Below are 16,909 nucleotides of genomic sequence, written 5' to 3'. Positions count from 1 at the left end.
TTAAAGGCCCAAATCTTCCCCTAAACAAACAAAGCGCCTTGTAAGGCGATGCGCCCATTATATGGACTAAGCATCACTCGCGACCATCAACCTTTTTACTCATTGGGCTGTTCGGAGTGCATGTTAGCACACCCTGCTGGTCAAAGTCTGAGTAGTCTATGTTTCTAATTGTCCGTGACTTATACATTAAGTGACTATGGTGTTTGGGTGATGGTGCAGGAGAAAGCTGGACAAAAGGGCAGCTGTCCACAATGTTGTAGTCTGTCTTATTATTTATGTTATTGCAAGCAAGAAACGTCCCATGTTTAGACAACAGACTGCAAAAAGCCCAAAGCACAACAGCACATCTCTCTAAACAGCCATGTGATTGGCTGAGTCTGAGTGGCTCCCAAGAAGCCATTGCTGTAATCTTTTTGTGTTATTTTTATTTCTTTTGGGTATATAGATGGCATGAGAGATCCATGTTTTGTGTTAATCTTATTTCTTTGTTTCATTGTTTGCTTGTATGCTGAGTTTTTTTTTTTGGTTTTGATTTGAAACCGTGACTCTAAGGAGTGTGGTGACCAGTGAAGTCCCTCCCCTGACGTTGTCTAGTAGACTATTGCCAAGACACCTTTTATTGGTTAGAGTCATTGTTATTGACAGTGATTCATAATTGTTTCATGATATGTGTCAATGAAATGGGGTGATGCCTCTAGCAGCGATTCCTTATGGGATTCAGTCCTGGTGATAAGGATTGAGTCCTGGTGAGCTGGCATCAGCCGATCTACCACGAGAGCCTAATGCGGTGTGCCCAGTATATGCATTAAAGATGGAAATAGAACCCTCAACTGGTGTTGCGCGTAAAAATACGGTAATTTGACTGTTTTGGAAAATAATTGACATTGTGATTTTTTTTTTATTTTACATTGTCCGTAGTTCAGAATCTCGATGTGTATTCCAAGCCAAGGCAAGATAGCTGTCTGTCGGAACTGATACCATACCTGTCAACCTCGGACAGTGACTCCCCTTATAAACCAGTGTAGTTCCCCTTATAAATGGATAAAAAACCTTATAAACACAATCGCGGCGTTTTTTAATTATATTTTATTATCACTATTAAGTATTTAGCAAGAAATGGAGAATAATAAAGGCAGTATGCATAACATTCTTGCATTGTACTTCCAGGCCCAGCATGTATTCAAATAAACAATTTCACCTTTATTTTCATAGTCAGTGTTAACGTTTAATGTCTTTTATTATATTCCGATGTGCATGATTTTGCTGACATAATCTGCTCCTGAGATGGTTTAACTTTGAAGCATAGGTCATCACAGTTCAACTTCACCTGGAGTAGAGCTGTAAGAGTGTCAGTGCCCATTGTCTTTCTATATTCGGTGTGAATCTTTCTGACGTTGCTGAACACACGCTCACTGTCAGCATTGCTATGAGGCAGGCACAGGAGCACTTGGTAGAGCTGTCGGATGAGGGGGAAACGCTCTTGGCCAAATCCAGTTTTCAGCTCAAAGATTTTAGGCCAAAATTCTTTGGGAATTGACCTTTGATCCTGAGAAGTCTGGGGCAAGAGTTGGGTACCCGGCGACTTGGTTTTTGGTACCGAGGGCGGCCAGGCCCCGCTGACACCGACGGCTGCGGGGCTGAGGGAGGGGGAGTAGCGCAGGGCGGTCGAGCCCCAGCACCCCCCTCCCGGCCCCGGCCCGCCGGCCGTGGCCCGGCCAGACTAGTGGGGTTTAGACAAGTACCCGAGACGGCGGGAACGTAACAAGCAGGAGCGGTGCGGGACGAGGCGGCGGGGACGGGGCGATCCAGACCGGGGACGGACGAGGTTGGGCCGAGGGAAAAGGAATCGGATAACTGCGCGCGGCTTGCCCCGCGCGCAGCCCCCGCTTCCTCGAGGAGGTTAAACGGATAACTGCACGCGACTCGCGCTGCGTGCAGCCCCCGCAATCCCCACTCCCCGGCCCCGTTACAGCCGTCCCTGCGGGCCACACTACTGCACGGGTCCCGGTACCTACTCCTTGCATGCCTGAACCTACCGCCACGGATGCGGCTCCGGGTCGCGGCGAGCCCCGGCGCGCGGCGGGTGTAACGGGCCGGCCCGCCCGCTCGTCAGCGGGCGAAACCATCCCCTCCGCACCAGCCTCACGCGCCAGGAATCATTACCAAATGGCGAGTCGATATCGGTCTGGACTGAAACGTCATTGGGATTTTTTTTTGTTTAACTTTTTTGTGGTTTCCCGTATAAAAGTCGTTATACGCCGTATGTGATTAGAAATTGTCAAAAAACGTATAAAATACGGGGAAACCGTATAAGTTGACAGGTATGTGATACCTAGAGCCTTTGGAGAGCGGAATGAGATACGTTTTTGTACAAAATGTTAAATACATTAAAAATGTAAATTATTAGTTGGATGGCAAATTGAAATGGTGTAATTTGATTCATTTGTATTTCTTCATTCCTTTGTATTGAGTTGATAGGAGTGTTGTGTATACATGATTGATGTGTGAATTATTCGTGAAACTAAAACAATTTGTGTTTTTCTGTTGTTCTGTAGTTTTCACAGTGTATAGTGCTGAACATGCTTGTTCAGAGATAAAAGATTATCGACACCCGTTTGAAACTCTCTGCGTCCTTATTTGAAATCCAAGGGGCCGCGACACTGAGGACAATCCCACTGTAAAGAATAAATCCGCGAAGCAGCGTTGCTGCGAAAGATGAAGCGCGATATAGCGAGAGGGATCACTACGTATTTTCACAATCATGGCACATTTATAGTCCCAAATATTTCCCATTACAAACGAGGCGCACTGTATTGTCAAGCTTTATAATGTGACGCGCTAAGTGTATAAACTGAAGCCCATAGGTTTATGCATAGATTTTTTTCGCGTGTAATTTGACGATCAGAGGGCATGTCAACATACCCTGCTAATTAGAGTCTATGTCAGCTATGCACTGAATTGACTGTGACAAATACATTATGTGAATACGTTTTTTGGTGATGGTGCAGGTGAAAGCTGGACAAAAGGGCAGCTGCCCACGATGTCGGAGTCTGTCTCATCATTCATGTTATTGCAAGCGAGAAACATCACAGGTTTAGGACAACAGACTGCAAAAAAAGAAAAAAAAAGACACTGCCCAAAGCACACCACTCACATCTCTCTAAACAGCCATCTGATTGGCTGATGGTAGGATGATAGGCTCCCACAATCCATTGCTTTAATCTTTTTGTCTTATTTTTATTTCTTTTCAGGATATGAATGAAATGAGACATGCGTATCTGGTGTTAATTTTCATTTCTTTGTTTCATTGTTTGCCTTTATGCTGTTCAGAGATTTTTCGTTTTAATTTAAAACCGTGACTAAGGAGTGTGGTGACCAGTGAAATCCCTCCCCTGATATTATGTCATAAGTGTTCTGACAATAATTGACACGTCCCATAGACAAAGGCGCGTTGCTCTACATGCGCGAGCTAACATGCACAAGCTGGCATTATTTTTATTTGATAGTATGTTTCTTATTAGTGACAAATGCTTTGCAAAGCGCTTTGTTACAATTGCAACTATTGTGAAAATGCTACATAAAGATGCTTTAAAGATGCATTGTATTGTATTTTTAATAGTGTTTTACAGCTGTTTGTACACTGGCCGAGAAAGGTCAACAATTGCAAAAGCAAAACCCCAACAAAATTGAAATACACGCTGTTGCAAAACCACAACGGAAATGCAAAAGCTACAACACAACGGAAGTGCCGAGGTAACGGAAGTGACCAAAACTCCCGCGGAATGGGAAAAGACACAAAGTTGGAATAGTAATAAAAGTAAAGTTGTTGTTTTATTGTTGGAGCTTGTGTCACTTGTAGCAATGACATTGAAATTGTTTATGCTGATTTATTTGTGAAGTTCCCGTGGTTTTTCCGCACGTATGAATGACTGGCTCAACGTGTACGAGAGGACAGCTGACACTTGCACCTCCTACGAGTGGCAAGTGCATTCTTGCCCCTAACTTAAGTCAAACCAATTAGCCTATCACCAGACAAGACTCCCTTATAAAAGTAGACAGGACTGATCATACCCTCCTCTTGCTCACTGGTTTTGAGATATGCCCACTCACACTTTGGTCTTGTTGGTGTCTAATTGCACCCAGGTGCTAAGAGTAAGGACAGACAAAACAAAAGATGTTAGCACAACAAAATTAGCTCCTTATTGTCCAGCCTGTGACTCCATGTTGCGGATGGCTGATGTCTCTCAAGCAGTCGCGCACGTTCATGTCTGATACCTCTTGCAGCTGCCAGCTTCAATGTGAGAGTGAATGGGTGTCGATCTCAGGTAAAGACCTCATTGAATCTGGGAGGTGGTCTTCAGGAATAGTCCCCATCGTGGAGCGGCATGTGCTTTTAGCCAGGGACGCTTCGGGACCGTCAATGTCGGATAGCGAGATTCACGACCACACCGGTTGGTGAAAAGTTGGACATCCAGCACGACCGTAGTGAGGATATGCAGTGCAGAGATGGGTGGATGGATGATTGGATGGACAGACAGACTTAGAAATATTCAGAGAACAAAACTTCCAGTGATGAGGCTGCTTCCCTCCGTAGACATAACGCTAGGCATGCTCACAGGTGCCAAGTTCTTTAGAAAGCTCGATGCAAACATGGGCTTTTCAAAAAAGAAGTCTGCAGGTTCTAGAGCGTTCTCTATTCGGGCATTCTCTATTGTTTTGGAATGCACTAGCCACAGACATTAGAGCCCACCTCAGGAGAAATGTTCAAAACACTATTAAATAAGCATTTATACACTAGTGCATTTGGTTGAACAATTTGTTGGCCTGTTTACTGCTGCTTCTTTTCTCTTTTCTGCCCCCTCTTCTTCGGCTGGGGAATTAGATGACTGTGACCAGCTATGAAGTTTATGGCACTGACCCACTGGGCAGGGACCTGCTCCACTTCGTGCAGCACTCCATTTGATTGACTCTCATGTTATCTCATCTAACATTGTATAGCATCATTTTATGTGTCAAATGTTGCCCACTTGGCATCCATTGCAACCTGGTCATCCTGGAAGGGGGATTCCCCCACTTGTGGTCCCTTCTGAAGGTTTCTCACTTTTCCCCTAATGGGGTTTTGAGTTTTTGGCCCTCCTGGGGGTTAAAAATAGGGGATGTCGATTGTGGCTATGTAAAGCCCTTTGAGACTGTCTGTGATTAAGGGCTATACGAATAAAATTGACTTGACAATTGACTTGACTTTAGGCAAGTGCCACTGTCTAGAGAGTCAGCCCCCCTAAGCACTTTCATTACCCCATTTGGTAGATACCACTTCAACCATCTGCCATTTGGTATTTCTAGTGCGCCTGAACGCTTCCAAAACTTGATGGGAACAGAAGTCACAGCGGGCCTTGAGAGAGTCGTCTTCCACATGGACGACATCCTTGTCAGAGGAGCCACCGTGGAGCAGCACGATGAAAGGCTGCATGCTGTTCTGGAGCAGGCGGAGAAAGCGGGCGTGACGCTGAACATGTCAAAATGAGAGTTTAGCAAAAGACAAGTCAAATTCCTCGGGTATATTGTTTCAGCAGAAGGGTTGAGCCCTGACCCAGACAAAACCAAAGCAGTTCAGGACACAAAAGAGCCAAGCAACGTGAGTGAATTGAGAAGCTTCCTTGGAGTGGTGAATCAACCCAGAAAGTTTATTCCGAACCTTTCAGAAAAGGGTAAAGCATTGCGAGACCTCCTTTCGACCAAAAACATGTGGCACTGGGGACATGACCAACAAAAAGCGTTTCATAATCTCAAGCAGGAACTGCCCTCTGCCCCTGTGCTACAGCTGTACGACCCAAATAAGTAACAGAAAGTCTCCACGGATGCCTCCTCATATGGGCTGGGGGCAGTCTTGCTACAGAGAGAGTGTGAGGTGTGGTCACCAGTTGCTTATGCGTCCAGGTCATTGACACTTACAGAGCAGCACTGCGCCCAGTTGGAAATAGAAGCGTTGGCTCTCACCTGGGTTTGCAAGAGGTTCAATGATTTCATCCTAGGTCCACATTGTGAAATTGTAACCGACCACAAGCCATCGTTGAGTCTTCTGGGAGGACAAGCATTGGATGCGCTTCCGCCACAAATACATATGCGGCTGATTGAGGTACTTATATAGTATAAAGCACATTCCTGGTAAAAGTATCATCACTGCAGATACACTTTCACGCTTTCCGATTACGAAAAAAAAAATACATTTTGATTTAAAACTGTATTTAGTAAACACAAACTTTACAGCTAAGGGCCAACAGCATCAGTAAGGAGGATGTAATGTAATCAGTAGTATTACATGTAAGGAACCGCTAGAGGGCACACTAAAATAGGGTGTTGGTTGTTGCAAGCAGACAATAAAAAAGGTGATTTCCAATTAAATGTTTGTTGAATGACTCGAGTGACCCATGGAGAGAGCGTAGGGGGGTGCGGCCATATTCCTGTGTGTTAAAAGTCTGTGTTTTTCAAATTGTCACTAATTTCCTACTTACTCTAAAATGGATAATTAAAAAGGGAAATATCTACTAATTTCAGTTTTATGATAGTAGAATATATATAAACTGAACTTGTTAGTGGAAAATGGGCCATTTGGCTGAACAGTTACTTTCAGGAAGGCACCTCAAAAGAATATTTGCGCAGGCTATTGATATTTTGTTCTAGCGTACTTGCCGTAGTAGGTGATCAAATATCGGCGCTTTTCTGCGCATGTGCCACTCTGGACCCCGTACTGTATGGTTTATATAAACATTGCATGTAAAGATTGATCAAGTGGCGTTGCCATACCACAGCTTCTGCAAATTGGGTATGAAGGGCGAACACGTAACTTTTTCTTTCTAAACGACGCAGACGATGAGGAAACTAGATTAAATTGTGGGTCCGATTTTCAGCAACTTTGGCACCGACCTCAATCTTGGTGGACCCCTCAGTGTCTCTACAATGAGTGGCATGCGAACCATCCTGGGCACGACCGGTCTAGTTGCAGTTTTGGGGCTCGGCTATGGGATGTGGGCGCTCATTGCTCCCGGAGAAGAGAGGCGAAAAGAAATAATCAAGGTGACTGACTGCCAAATGTCATCATGTCTGCCCTTATGGAATGTGTTCGTATATTGATATTTTAGCTTAGCTTCCATGTACTCCTGAAAGTGAAGGTTGAGTGAAGCGAATCGTGACAACAGACTGTTTTTATCTGTCATCTGAATGATAAGATGTGCTTATTTTTCTACGCACCTTATTGTCATATACCATGAGCGTATAGTTGTAGTTTTAACCTGCAGTGCCACCTACCGTTTTGAAATAATGTCGCAATATTAGAGTAATGCATGAACTGTAAAAATGCTTTTACAAAGACAAGAATCAAAATTCTTTACGTTTTTTTTTTACTTTGTTTGTAATAGATCTGAGGAGTATGAAATGATTTAGGGGCAGGTGGTAAACGTGTCTGCCTTAAATGGTTCTGGGTTCAAATCATGGTGGAGTTTTTTTTCGTCTTTTTTTTCTGGTGTTATGTTTTCCTTGCATATATTCCGTAGAAATAAAGCTATGTTCAGTTAATTAAGGATTCTAAATTGCTAATCGCTGTGACTTGTTGCTGCAAACATTTGGCTTATCCCCACGCATATAATAAAATGTTAGTCTTTTCCCTACCCAGGGTTGCTGTGAGCTTGTTGCTAAATCAGCTTTTTGCAGATATGCCATTGTCACAATTTAAAAATGGTTCCCAGGTGTGATAGTAATGATAATTTGTAATACTTTCTTCAAAATACCCTAAGCGTCAATGTTTTTTGTGCCGTGCATATTTATGCCATTTAAATGTTTTGGATCATGAAGCCAATTTTATTATCGCACAAAGACAACACAAGTAAAAATCTACAAACATTTATTTTGCCACTATGCAAGAGTTAACTGATCAAAATAACATGGTGGAAGCACTGAACACAACTAGTTATTCAGGGCCTATATAAACGGGAAATTGAACATTTCTCTTTGGAATCCCCCCCCCTTTAATAAATGAAATCATTTAGAAACTGCATTTTCTATTTACTTGGTTTGTTTTTTGTGTGATACTAAAATTGGTTTGACGTCCATAAACATTTAGATGTGCCAAACTCAGCCTTGTTCCCAGCCAATCACTGATTGCATTTTTGTTCCTACTGACCCCCAGAATCTGCCTGAGTCAAACCCTATTAGAATGGAAGAGACAAGGCAACGGAATGCTCTATTGATGCAGACACTCAAGGAGGCTGCGGAAACCAATGAAAATATTGCAAGACGATTGGGAGGATCCTCAAAATAGACTTGACCCATTTTGTGACCTACAGTCATGTTGCTGATTATACAGCCACATTATGATAAAATTTAAATGTGAGTGTTCTACCACTGTTAAGTATGGAATATTTGACCAGTGCATTAAAACTCTTGAAAAATGTGTGATCGATTATTATACACTGTGTTCCAAGTTATTATGCATATAGAATTTGAGTTAAATGAATGTTTCAGTTTTTGCACATTATTTCTCCTGTTTGTTCATATCACTGAACTCAATCATCAGACAGTTTTGATAATGTGGTCCATCCGTCATCCATTTTTTATGCTGCTAGTTAGAGCTGTGGGTAAGATGAAACCTATTCCAATTGGGAGGTGAGGCACACCTGAACAAAGGCGGAGCCATCATTTTAGAAGGGCATGTTGATCTTAATGAGCAGGTGATCAGTCGCTTGCATTTATCTGCCTCTCTCCACAACAACTGAATATGTGTAGCTATATAAATGAATGACCATTGGTAATACAAAAGAGCCACATTGCACTTGTCCTGCTGGTTCTCATTTTCTGTCATCAAATGCCCCATAGGCCAAAAACACTCCTTTCTCACCAGTGTTATCCACCAAAGCGTTGAGGGAATTTGGCCGACAACGGGCACCAACCACCTTATGGCCACAGCTCTGGTCTGCCACCTCAACAATAGGAACATGGAACAAGGCCCAATTGGACTTCACCTGTACTAGACCAACCTACACATATGGACCAGGGACTATGCAAGGCTTTTGACATTACCCACTGCTGCTCTAGATTACAATATCGTGTCCGGTGTCGGTGACCAGCGAGAGACGTTATGTGGTTTGAAACTTGCAATATGACAATCAGAAGACACATGAAACATAATAGCCCATGTATTACCTGTTAATAGCCCACTGAGTTCGAGGGGAGATGATGACAACATAAAAATACATCATGGTGCACAGGAGGCCGAATAATTAATTATATAGGCATGGAAGTAATAAATACATACAGAAACTAAAATAATTATGCATTGGAATAAATGAGAAAAATAAATCGCACAATTAAATTGTTATTTAGTGGTTAGGCGGAGTTACTGATTGTTGCCAATAGAGGGTGCTAGTGGTTTATATATGTCAGAGTTATGTAGGTCTGGGGAACTCAGAGTAACAACAACCGTCAGTCAGACCTGTTGTATGATGTTAAGCGCTGCATTAAAAGAGCCTGCATGAAGAGAGCCGTTGTGCGTGCATATCTTCATTGATATCTCAAGATATTACATAAATAATGCGCGTTTCATTGATCGTCTACCCTTCCATGGTAGTTTCAACAACGCGCAAAAGTTGCTGCATTTAAATGCATCTCTCTCTTGCTCTCAGGCCCGGGCACTCGGCGGGCGCATTTTCGCTACCGCTTATGACTTCTTAGCATTTTTGGAGATTCGTGGGTTAATATACGACAGAAAATTGATATAACACATTTAATGGGCGGTGTAATATGATCAACCTACTTTAGCGTGCGTTACATTGTCCTGTAATACACTTCAGCTCCACCAGTAGGGGTTATGAACTAATAACCTGATTTACTAGGCACACGAAGAAGCACAATTGCTTGAAGAAGAAGAAGAATTTGAAGAAGAAGAATTTGAAGCTGAACAACTTCGCTGGAGAGCATAACCAATAAGAACTAATAATCTACAGTCACGTAAGCATTCCTTATTTCAAATCGTGTGTGGGGTTTAATTAGTGTTTTTCCTGATTTCATCTCCGCAGGTAGATAAGATGTACGGTTCGTATTTTATATTTATCAAAAAATGCGATGCCAACAATCGGGGCTAGGCCTGCACATGGTTTATTGCGGTACATGTATGATTAAATATTGACTTACAAGGTAAAAATAATTTTATATCGATAGTGTCATATTGGTGAATTCACTAAATAGATATTTCACAACTGTGCTCTTTTCACAAGACAGCAAGTGGATTCATTCAAAAAAAGGCATTAATACACACATTCGAACGGAAAAAAATTCATGTGCGGTCATATATCTATCTATCCATCTTTGATTGATATCACATCTATAACGCAAAATGTTGCCCATACCAAACCAACATTTCTTGCTATCTTTCTAAGATGGCGACAAAGAAAGCTGAAATATAAATAAATAAATAAATAAATAAAAGGAAATGTAACTGCCAGAGCGGTGTTCCTGCTGTCCAGACAATACTATCACTGTTACCTTCTGTCACTTTTGGGTGTCTTGAGTTTTTATTTTGACTTTTGAAAGATGCACAATAAATCTTTTCAAAATTACATTACAGTACTGCTCATCTTTTTTTATTTTTTTATTATTTATTATTATTTTTCCCCTCTAATTGATATTTATATTTGTGCAAAAATATTTGCGCAACTTTGCTTTTGTTTAGCATTAGATGATTTAGTATTGCAGCTGTAGAACTATTGGATGCGTCATGGTGTGTTGGAGTGATGAAAAATTTAGACTTCAAATTTGCTTCAAGAACCAGTTGTATTTTCTTTTTTTCATTTATTTGTTTTACTCCTCTACATTTGACTATGTTTTTAGAAGTGGGCTGAATGTATACTGAATTGCCATTTCTGAAACCCCTATATTTAAACCAACACAGCCATCCAGAAAGTCCAAAAAATACAACTGGTTCCTGAAGCTAATTTGAAGCTAATTTTCCCATCATACAATAACTGGAAATGTATCAGGTTATATGATTATAGTGATATAAAACGGCCTATATCATATTTTCTTTCTTTCTATATCGCCCAGTACCAGTTTGTGGGGTAAAATAAATACTGCAGAATGCAGGAATATGTTGAAAACACACTTGCAAATCACTGTGCAATGTCTTAGCCTTTTGGAATACAGTCCTTTTTTACGTGCGCCATGGTTACAGCTAGCCCATACAAATGTATACTTTGGAATAGGGAACAGCAAATAGGCGGGGGATGACAGTATGGGTTTTTCAGTAGCAATTTCATGGTCACGGTATTTTGATATCTTACTTTCCCAGAATGGGAACAAAATTCAAAGTAGTTCAAATCACCTTAAGATGTGGTTCATTTCTTGAAAGAAACACTAAAGGGGTGGAGCTTACAGATTTTGTAGGGTATCTTTGTGGTTGCAAGTCTTTCTAGCGTTTAAAGGATAAAAGTACCAGAAACATGGTCGTGTTCATCCTGGATGACGACCAAGGCATGTTTCTTTTTACACATAGTCAATGGAGAATGAAACTTTTATTGAAGCCAAAGTTTAATCACACTTTGTCTGACTTCTGTGCTACACTGGTCATTTCAGAGCGATACAATCCATTTGAACTATTTTTGTTTTTGTGATTGTATTTTAATGCAAATTAAATGTAGTTTTTGTTCTATGTATTGCAACAGATCCATGATAGCTGTTGGTTCAAACATCAGTCTTACATTCTTAATATTCATCCCTTACTCTACAGAATGCCTAAACCAAAGGAAGTACTCTCCACCACATCTGGTAGTGACTCTGATAGTGATGTTGAAACAAAGGTTTGTTTGTTACTGTTACACTTGCCATGTAGAATGTTTTGATAATTTCTAGCTCTTATAAACGTAAACCCCTGTATATTCTGTAAGAATAATTTCCCAATGTCTGTATATAGAAAACAAAGATTAAAGTGTGACCATTTGAGAACATATTATATTTTAGGCAAAGAGAAAGAAGTCAAGTGCACCAGAGAAACCAGTTAAGAAGCCAAAGACAGGAGAGAGTGTTAAACCTGGCGGGTCTTCCAAAGGCGATAACACTGGCGACAACATGTTCCAAGTGAGTGCATCCAGCAACTGCAAACATTGCATCCACAAAGGATACAAAATGTATATCGGGGACCAAAAAGGAAGTTATTTTTTAGCCATGACTTCTGTTTGATGAGTGTTAATTTTACTGTACCAGTACAGATATTACTGTATTTTCCGGACTACAAGTTGCTCCGGAGTGTAAGTTGAACCATCCCAAAAATGCATGATGAGGTAGGGGGAAAAAAATACACAAGTCGCAGTGGAGTATGTTTCACACTTTTTCGGGTAATTCATTTTACAAAATACTAGGTCAAAATGGAGATTTCATCTGGGAAGGCAAGTTCTAACATTAATAATAGAATAAAGAACAGGCTGATAAGGTGCAAGTTATCCTCACACAATTAATGTCATTCAGCTACACGAAAAATAAACATGAAGAGAATTCCAGGATCTTTAAATATTTGAAAACGATTAATTATTCAAGGAATCTCGAATCTTCATATAAGTATTTGCTTGTTTGTCGAAGTAGGCGAGTGACGGTTTCTACAGTCAGCAATACGTGCATCAACAAACAATGTAGTTTAACAAAATCATTCAATATTCTCAATCTCAAAGAATGTTTCAGGTCTGCTCTTTGGTGTTTTTAACCTGATTGTACTGCACATTGTTCAACTTCTATAAACCTGTAAAACTAAAACTCAAATCTAAAGCATTTTTTTTAAATGCAGATTGGAAGGATGAGATATGTCTCTGTCCGGGACTTCAAAGGTAAAGTTCTGATTGACATCAGAGAGTACTGGACAAATCCAGATGGCGATATGAAGCCTGGGAAGAAAGGTAAGCCCGAGAGAGTATACATAAATTGTCTTGTCTGTTTACGTATGACCCATTTACTGCTATTTGGATTGCAAAACTGTGAAATGTAAATGGCCAGTGTGTAAGAGGCTTATATGAGCCCCAACTGATAATCAGACAACAAGGTTATTAGTGATCGATAAATTGAGTTGAAACACATTACAGGTTTAGTTCGAACATGTAGTTTCAACATTGGCCTAAAAGAATATAAAGAGCCTTCAACATTCACTTGTTGCCTTGTTACTTATAGTTGAGTTACCCCACTGATACAAAATTTGGTAAGATTGTCATGCCAGAGGTGGACTACGCCTGGTTTGATTGCCATTCAATGAGGAGAAGTGAATGCACAAAGTTTTGTGGGTTGTGCACTGAATTGTTAGGGAACACATATAACAGGTGGTATCTTGCGAAACAATCACGGGGAACACTTTATAATAGGGCTGCCACAAACGATTATTATTATAATAAATGTTGACGATTTAGATTGTCGGCGTCATCGTGATTAGTCGACTAATCTTGGAAGCCCTAAACACAACGTTGTCCTGAAATCTAGTTAACTATTTAATCTATTTTCACTGATATTTAATTGTACGCCGCCTCTTGGCAGTGCTTAACAGCGGCTCCAATGTGAGCGGCTAACCGATATCTGCTCAGCAAGTGCCTCATAGACTGGCGAGGGTCGTCCGATTGCTTTTCAAAGGCAGTTTTAATAAGCAAAAATGACTGCACACTTCAAGTCTTACTCAAACGTGGTGATTTAGCTGGTCAAAGCTTCGTCTCATAGACCAAAATATTTGTCTAAAATGTCACTAATCTTTCTGGAGAGGAAAATTATGTTCTGCTAAGCACAGTTTAACATCAAGTAAAAGAACATTTTCCCAAAAGTGAAAACCGGGTAGCCCCATTGGGTGGAAATGTGTGATATTTTTTTTTTTTTTCATTTTATTTTAGGTGATAGAATTTTTAGGAGGATATCAGAATACCATAATATCTGATAGCTGCAGCCCTAAATGTGAGTGTGCAATGATGAATGATAGCAACATAAGGTTCATTGTAATTGGGGCTGCCAAGATTAGTCAACTCACGACGACTTTGACGATCAAAATCGTCAACAATTAATTTGTTTATTGCTATATTTATTTATCCAGCGCATTGCTTTTCTCTTGAAACTGCCTCGTCTCGCGATTTTCTGTGCTGTCGGTTTGCCTGTCTAGGGCACACATGGGCCGTAATGTTAAGCCGGGTCATCCCGATGTAAACAGAAGCATTACAGTACAATACAACTTTATTTATACAGCGCATTTCACAACAGCTGCGCTTACCATATGGTGTAATATAAATTGTGGGTAAGGAGTGTCATGACCATTATGGCACACTTCACCCACAAATACTTAAGATGCAAACCTCCCTTTCATGGCAGCACGACGGGATTCTCGATCATATGGAAAGGAAGCTCGTTGTGGCTGATGTCCTTTTTCATTTCTGGCACGTTCAATAGTGTCTGGGTGCTAGCTGTAGTTAGCACACACAGGTCACGGCGTGTGGCTGATGTAACATTGCAACACTCAGACTAACACGGTGTTCTTTGTGGCACACTAACATATTGTAGTGTCTACTGTGGCATTAGTCAGCGTAGTCACATGTATTAACAACCAAAACAATGGGTTTTTGTCCGTGTGTGACATCAATGGAGAAAGATCCCACACGCTTATTCGACTTCCAAAATAATTGTTTGTGGCAGCCCTAATTCTAATAGAACTTGAACAAAGCAATGTCCGGGAACTCAAGCAAGCTGGTGTGTTTTTGATTTCCTAAAAAGTCATTTTCACAGTATGAGGGTTCCGCCCGACAGCGGCGATATGTTGTGTGGCTATTGCTGTGGCACCTCCATTCCCTCACAGGATTAGTACATGAATTCGGTTCTCATCTACTTCCCCTAAATTGTTTACTATGCTTTACCACTGTCCAAAAAATATGTTTTGTTCCCCCCTAAAAGTGGTTTTCTTTCACTTGCAAAAAAAACAAAAAACAGGAGCCTGTAGAGAAAACCTGATGAGAGATTTGGATTCTACTACCTGGAAAATGATTTGGGCTACATTTAATTTTTTGTTGTTGTTGTTTTGTTTTTATGCAGACCAGTGTATTCCATGCTGCTCATTACAAAACAAATGTAGGGTTAGTAAAAATAAACAACTGAGATATTGTGGTTGCGCAATGTCAGAGTGTCCTATAAATTGGCGTCTTGCTGTTTTTCGAATTAACCAATCTCATTCACACTCACATTAAACCGGGAACAGCCTCTGATTAACGGCAAATAAAATTCAGATGCTTGAGTAGGCTTTTCCTGACATGTTTTTAGTGTGATCATCTGGTCCACACAGAGCTTCCACAGCATTAAAGGGAACTCATTGAGAATCAGAAGTGTATGAAAAAAATTCCAGGGAATTCAGTCTTCAGTGATACTGTGAAAGTAATTTTTTTTTTTCTCAAATCTTAATGCATCACATACTTGAAACGGATTTTTTTCAAATCTTCCAGGCATCTCCCTGAATCCAGAGCAGTGGAACCAACTGAAGGACCAGATTTCAGAAATTGATGACGCCATTAAGAGTATATAAGCAATGCTTGGAAATGTTGGCTACCGTTTTGTAAAAAGCCTGCGATTCTTTTGTAACTGACTTTGATAGAATATTTCATTTGTCATGGTTGAGTGTTAGTGCTGTGGCATTGTTTTTTTCCCCTGTGAAGCTTATTGAGCTGTGTTCCGTTTGAACTGTGTAGTAATGATGAGGGTAAATGGGGGGGGGGGGGTTGCTCATCATAGTGTGGCACATTACAGTTCATAGTAAAACTAAGATAGGTCGGTTGGAATTAAAGTTTTGCAAATGTGTAAATTCGTATTCATAGTTTGACTGTCACATTAAGCAAAACTCTTTTTTTTTTTATACTGCTCTTTCAATTAAGAGTGGCGTTTGCTGTGTATATCTGATGATTGAGCCCATTGGGTCAAATCCCTACACGCTATTAATACTAAATTGATTTATTCAAAACATGAATGGTACTAACTCAATTTATAAACTTGAAAGAATGTTGTTAATCCGTGAAATGTATTCACATACTGTGTTCTATGTAACGTGCAGTATATCTTGAGATGATAACTTTTAAATGTTGAGAAGCCAGATTGGATAGGCCGGAACAAAGCCACTCCTGCACATTGAAAGATCACACCGAAAGGTATTAAACAAATACAAATTCAGAACCTTCTTGCTGGGAGGTAAAACTCCTCTGTGCTGTAGCAAATGGACCATGAAGATACGCAAGCCGATGAGTCAAGGTCAGATATAAACAGCAAAAAAAAGAAAGAAATTTGTGTTTGGTTATTTCTGTGTTGTTATGCTTCTTGACAATAAATACCCCACTGGAAAGCCTGTTTGTCATTTAAAACTTCCACATTTGTAAGGAACATGGATAATCGTCACTGTCCTGTGAAAAATACTTACAGTATGTCCGTTTTTTTTTTCTGAGGCAATTATTACTTTAACTGATTCCACTAATGGTTATATGTTGTTCTTGTCGTTGTATCCCATCTTGTTATAGTAACAAATCATCCCATCTATCCATCCATCCATTTTCTGTACCGCTTCTCCTCACTAGGGTCGCAGGGGGTGCTGGAGCCTATCCCAGCTATCTTCGGGCAGTAGGCGGGGGACACCCTGAACTGGTTGCCAGCCAATTGCAGGGCACACAGAGACGAACAACCATCCGCGCTCACACTCATACTTAGGGGCAATTTAGAGTGTTCAATCGACCTGCCATGCATGTTTTTGGAATGTGGGAAGGAACCGGAGTACCCGGAGGAAACCCACACAGGCACGGGGAGAACATGCAAATTCCACACAGGATGGCCGAAGCCGGGATCCAACCCACGCCCGATGCTGTCTCTCACTGTGAGGCCATCGTGC

The 16,909-nt window shown here is 40.9% G+C and overlaps 2 protein-coding genes across 2 annotated transcripts; both read left to right on the top strand.

The window, feature by feature from the left end:
* Positions 1-6,676: 6,676 nt before the first annotated feature.
* Positions 6,677-8,446, top strand: uqcc3 (ubiquinol-cytochrome c reductase complex assembly factor 3). The gene is made up of 3 exons (XM_088307061.1): positions 6,677-6,823; positions 6,909-7,074; positions 8,183-8,446. Exons 2-3 carry the CDS (start codon positions 6,958-6,960, stop codon positions 8,312-8,314), a joined length of 249 nt encoding a protein of 82 aa, XP_088163187.1. The 5' UTR covers positions 6,677-6,823; positions 6,909-6,957; the 3' UTR covers positions 8,315-8,446.
* Positions 8,447-9,866: 1,420 nt separating this feature from the next.
* On the top strand, positions 9,867-16,372 carry LOC148344772 (activated RNA polymerase II transcriptional coactivator p15-like). Its single transcript, XM_088302594.1, has 5 exons — positions 9,867-9,999; positions 11,774-11,843; positions 12,004-12,120; positions 12,821-12,929; positions 15,486-16,372. The coding sequence occupies exons 2-5, from the start codon at positions 11,775-11,777 to the stop codon at positions 15,563-15,565; spliced, it is 375 nt and encodes a 124-aa protein (XP_088158720.1). The 5' UTR covers positions 9,867-9,999; position 11,774; the 3' UTR covers positions 15,566-16,372.
* The last annotated feature ends 537 nt before the right edge of the window (positions 16,373-16,909 follow it).

This window comes from Idiotropiscis lumnitzeri, chromosome 1, assembly GCF_059441095.1.
Source record: "Idiotropiscis lumnitzeri isolate Australia: NSW breed Sydney's pygmy pipehorse chromosome 1, RoL_Ilum_1.0, whole genome shotgun sequence".
Classification (NCBI taxonomy): domain Eukaryota; kingdom Metazoa; phylum Chordata; class Actinopteri; order Syngnathiformes; family Syngnathidae; genus Idiotropiscis; species Idiotropiscis lumnitzeri.
The sequence above is the reverse complement of the archived record's forward strand: the minus strand, read 5'-3'. Positions and strand labels throughout refer to the sequence as shown.